The sequence below is a fragment of the Triticum dicoccoides genome, chromosome 2A (genome assembly GCF_002162155.2).
Source record: "Triticum dicoccoides isolate Atlit2015 ecotype Zavitan chromosome 2A, WEW_v2.0, whole genome shotgun sequence".
NCBI lineage: Eukaryota > Viridiplantae > Streptophyta > Magnoliopsida > Poales > Poaceae > Triticum > Triticum dicoccoides.
Genome location: NC_041382.1, coordinates 202,346,406 through 202,351,526, shown reverse-complemented (window position 1 = coordinate 202,351,526; position 5,121 = coordinate 202,346,406). Strand labels below are relative to the sequence as shown.

Below are 5,121 nucleotides of genomic sequence, written 5' to 3'. Positions count from 1 at the left end.
TCGTCCCGAATGTACTCGATGAGTTGGCGGCGGCGGCCGTCATAGCCGAAACCGCGGGGTGTATGTTAAACGCTAGGGTGTATGATGTCTTTATCGGCGGCCTTAGGGGTGAAGTGCTAAAGCTTTACTTTTTAGCATGTGTGATGTCTTTATCGCACACAGTTCGACGCTAGGGTGTATGTAGATGTGTTTTAATAACACCATTCTGCATTAGTGCATTAGTGACGTCTCCTTCTTTTCGATGAATATAGCAGCTCTCATGTTATCATGCATTGAGGAACCTTTTCTCTTTTAAAAAAAAACGCTATTGAGGAACTTTTTTTTTTTGAGGTAATTGAGGAACTTTTTTTGGTTATCTAGAAACCGGCTTTAGGGGTGAAGTGCTCCGGAGTACAGGACTACGATAGTTTGATTAGGGGGTTAAGTAAGCTGAAAAGAATTTAGAGAGTTTAGTACACAAAGCCAACAACTCCTGACTGAGGAGAGTAAAGTGAGAGTACGGGCATGCTGATTCATGCGCACGCACCTTGGCAACACTATGTCGTTCTCCGGTACCTTTCAATCCAGCTGGTTTTCTTCCGTGGCATGGAGCCACATCTTCGCTTCTACTAACTGTAAGCGTACACGTTTTCCCTAAACATGTCACTCCATGCCAATACAGATATATACTGCTTGCATTATACTGTATCTAGCAGGTGAGTTTTTGTCGGTTGTATTTGCTCCGTCAGAACTCGGAAAATTGTTCTTGCCGCGGTGCGGTGCGGTACGACCAGACGGAATAAAAGTGCACCACCGTACGTGCGGCGGCTTCCAGTTGCAGTATTTGACCATGCCACCCAACTGGCAGCCGATGGTTACGAGCAATAGCGACTAGCTAGCGCCTAGCAGTCCCTATATAACCCCCCGCCGGGCAAGCATCTGAACGACACGAAAAAGCTGTCTAGGTGCACGTAGGGTTGGCTTACACGATGGCCGCGGCAGTCACTCGCCGAGCCAACGCCCTCCGCGTCGAGGCCCCGGACGGCAACGCCGAGAGCGGGCGCGCCAGCCTAGCAGCAGACTCCCCCGCCGCCAAGCGGGCTGCCGACGCCAAGGACGACGTGTGGGTGGCCGCGGACGAGGGAGACACGTCGGGAGCCATCGCCGGCGACGGCAACCGACCGCCGCTGTTCCGGACCTTCAAGGTCAAGGGAAGCATCCTGCATCCTTACAGGTCCGTCCGCGCTGCGCGCCATTCTAGCCTGCCTGCATGCATGCATGCTGTTCTCGTACGTACGTACCGCTACGCTTCTGAAATCTGAATACGGCTGTCGTTCTGTACCAGGTTCATGATCCTCGTCCGCTTGGTCGCCATCGTCGCTTTCTTCGCGTGGCGCGTGAAGCACAAGAACCATGACGGCGTGTGGCTGTGGGCCACGTCCATGGTCGCCGACGTCTGGTTCGGCTTCTCGTGGCTCCTCAACCAGCTGCCCAAGCTCAACCCCGTCAAGCGCGTCCCCGACCTGGCCGCCCTCGCGGACCACTCCGGCGACGCCAACCTGCCGGGCATCGACATCTTCGTCACCACCGTCGACCCCGTCGATGAACCCCTCTTGTACACCGTCAACACCATCCTCTCCATCCTCGCCACCGACTACCCCGTCGACAAGTACGCCTGCTACCTCTCGGACGACGGCGGCACGCTGGTGCACTACGAGGCGATGATCGAAGTTGCCAATTTCGCTGTGCTGTGGGTTCCTTTTTGTCGGAAGTACTGTGTAGAGCCAAGATCCCCCGAGAACTATTTTGGGATGAAAACGCAGCAGTACGCCGGGAGTATGGCCGGAGAGTTCATGAGGGATCATAGGCGTGTGCGCAGAGAGTATGATGAGTTCAAGGTGAGGGTAGACTCCCTTTCCACCACCATCCGCCAACGATCTGATGCGTATAACTCGAGCAAAAAGGGAGATGGTGTACGTGCAACCTGGATGGCTGATGGGACACAATGGCCTGGTACATGGATCGAGCAGGTTGACAACCACCGGAGAGGACAACATGCTGGAATTGTTCAGGTAAGAGTTGTGAGTTGCACCTTTCGATTAGTCAATTCCTCTTAATTTATGAGTCTAGTGAGAGATCTCTGTCTTAAAGCTCAGTCGACGAAATTTGTTCGTTGGATAGTGATTTGGCGGCTTAAAAGGAAAAGGAAAGGAGACCAATTTCTCAAATTTATTGGATTAACGTGTTTTTCTCACAGGTGATACTAGGCCATCCAAGTTGTAAACCACAACTGGGATCGCCGGCGAGCGCCGACAATCCACTCGACTTCAGCAACGTTGACACGAGGCTCCCCATGCTCGTATACATGTCCCGGGAGAAGCGACCCGGTTATAACCACCAAAAGAAGGCAGGCGCCATGAACGTGATGCTCCGTGTCTCGGCGTTGCTCTCCAACGCGCCCTTCGTCGTCAACTTTGACGGCGACCACTACATCAACAACTCGCAAGCTCTCCGTGCCCCTATGTGCTTCATGCTCGACCCTCGCGACGGTCAGAACACGGCCTTTGTCCAGTTTCCTCAGCGCTTCGACGACGTCGACCCGACGGACCGCTACGCCAATCACAACCGTATCTTCTTCGACGGCACCATGCTCTCCCTCAACGGCCTCCAAGGGCCTTCCTACCTTGGCACCGGCACCATGTTCCGCCGTGTCGCGCTCTATGGCATGGAGCCACCACGTTACAGAGCGGAGAACATCAAGCTTGCAGGTAAGGTCAATGAGTTCGGTAGCTCGACGTCGTTCATAAACTCGATGCCGGATGGGGCAATCCAGGAGCGGTCTATCACGCCGGTGTTGGTCGACGAGGCACTCAGCAATGACCTGGCTACCCTGATGACGTGCGCCTACGAGGATGGAAGTTCATGGGGGAGAGACGTCGGGTGGGTGTACAACATCGCGACGGAGGACGTGGTGACCGGATTCCGCATGCACCGGCAAGGGTGGCGCTCCATGTATTGCTCCATGGAGCCGGCCGCCTTCCGCGGAACGGCTCCGATTAACCTCACCGAGCGCCTCTACCAGGTGCTCCGGTGGTCGGGCGGCTCCCTCGAGATGTTCTTCTCCCACAGCAATGCTCTCATGGCCGGTCGCCGGCTCCACCCTCTCCAGCGCATCGCCTACCTCAACATGTCGACCTACCCGATCGTCACGGTGTTCATCCTGGCCTACAACCTCTTCCCCGTCCTCTGGCTCTTCTCAGAGCAGTTCTACATCCAGAGGCCGTTCGGCACGTACATCATGTACCTCGTCGCCGTCATATCCATCATTCACGTGATCGGCATGTTCGAGGTGAAATGGGCGGGGATCACGCTGCTCGACTGGTGCCGCAACGAGCAGTTCTACATGATCGGGGCCACGGGCGTGTACCCGACGGCGGTGCTTTACATGGCGCTCAAGCTCGTCACCGGGAAGGGGATATACTTCAGGCTCACGTCCAAGCAGACGGACGCCTGCTCCAATGACAAGTTCGCCGACCTGTACACCGTGCGGTGGGTGCCGCTGCTGCTCCCGACCATCGTGGTGCTCGTCGTGAACGTCGCGGCCGTCGGGGCAGCGATAGGCAAGGCGGCGGCATGGGGGTTCTTCACGGACCAGGCGCGGCACGTGCTGCTCGGGATGCTGTTCAACGTGTGGATCATCGTGCTCCTCTACCCGTTTGCGCTCGGGATCATGGGGAAATGGGGGAAGAGGCCCGTCATCCTGTTCGTCATGTTGGTCATGGCCATTGGCGCCGTCGCGCTCGTGTATGTCACCTTCCATGCTCCGTACCCAGCTGATTTTTCAGAAGCTGCAGCTTCTCTTGGTGAAGCATCGGTGACCGGACCATCTGGGTAGACACGTACGGCTCATTCTTTTTACAAGTACAGTCACAGTCACTACTGCAATAATTTGAGTGTGTGTATTCGTGTCTATATAGCATGAGAACTGGTCATTGTGTGCCACTCCTCTACTTATAGAGATGTACCTATCTTTTCTTCAAAAAAATTGAAGTGCAGCTTGTGCTCTCTTCGTGTAAGAACAACTCTAGCAAACTTGAGACCATCAGTATAATTGTCGGAATTAAGGTGAACGATGACATTGGTCACTACTTCCAGACGCATAAGGGGTTGAGACAAAGGGATTCCATGTCACCTCTTCTGTTCAATATTGTAGCAGATATGTTGGCCGTAATTATTGGCAGGGCCAAGCAGAATGGTCATGTAGAGGGTCTAGTTCCTCATCTAGTTGATGGAGGGGTGTCCATTCTACAATATGCCGATGACACTATTCTGTTCATGAAACATGACATGGCTAAGGCACGTAACATGAAACTTATCTTGTGTCTATTCGAACAATTGTCTGGCTTAAACATCAATTTTCATAAGAGCGAGGTGTTCTGTTTTGGGAAGGCCAAAGACAAAGAACATACATACAGACAATTGTTTGGATGCGAATTAGGTGCCTTACCTTTCAGTTACTTGGGCATTCCGATTCATCACCGTAAGCTATCCAATAAAGAATGGAAATGTATTGAAGAACGAATTGAAAAAACACTCAGCTGCTGGAAGGGCAAGCTGATGTCTTATGGAGGTCGGCTAGTTTTGATTAACTCAGTATGGACTAGCATGCCAATGTTTTTACTTTCGTTCTTCAAAATTCCAAAAGGGGGCCGAAAGCGACTTGATTTCTTTAGATCTCGTTTCTTTTGGCAGTCTGATGAGGCCAAGAGGAAATACCGTCTCGCGCGATGGGATATCCTTTGTCGACCTAAAGACCAAGGGGGGCTCGGTGTTGAGAACTTGGAAATTAAGAATAAATGTCTTATGAGCAAATGGTTGTATAGGTTAGAGACAGAGCCGGATGGCATGTGGTCTCAAATCCCGCACAATAAGTATTTGCATTTGAAAACGCTAGCCCAGGTTACCATCAGACCGACTGATTCGCCGTTCTGGAAGGGACTTATGAGAACGAAGGATATGTTCTTTCGTAGGGTCAAATTCTTGGTTGGCAACGGGATGTCAACAAGATTTTGGGAGGATACGTGGTTAGGAGAGACGCCTCTGGCCTTACAATATCCCACCCTCTACAATATTGTGCAACGT

At 52.7% G+C, this 5,121-nt stretch overlaps 1 protein-coding gene across 1 annotated transcript; it reads left to right on the top strand.

The window, feature by feature from the left end:
- The first annotated feature begins 941 nt into the window (after window positions 1-941).
- LOC119354202 (mixed-linked glucan synthase 2-like) lies at window positions 942-4,124 on the top strand. Its single transcript, XM_037620905.1, has 3 exons — window positions 942-1,213; window positions 1,325-2,051; window positions 2,237-4,124. The coding sequence occupies exons 1-3, from the start codon at window positions 969-971 to the stop codon at window positions 3,872-3,874; spliced, it is 2,610 nt and encodes an 869-aa protein (XP_037476802.1). The 5' UTR covers window positions 942-968; the 3' UTR covers window positions 3,875-4,124.
- Window positions 4,125-5,121: the final 997 nt, after the last annotated feature.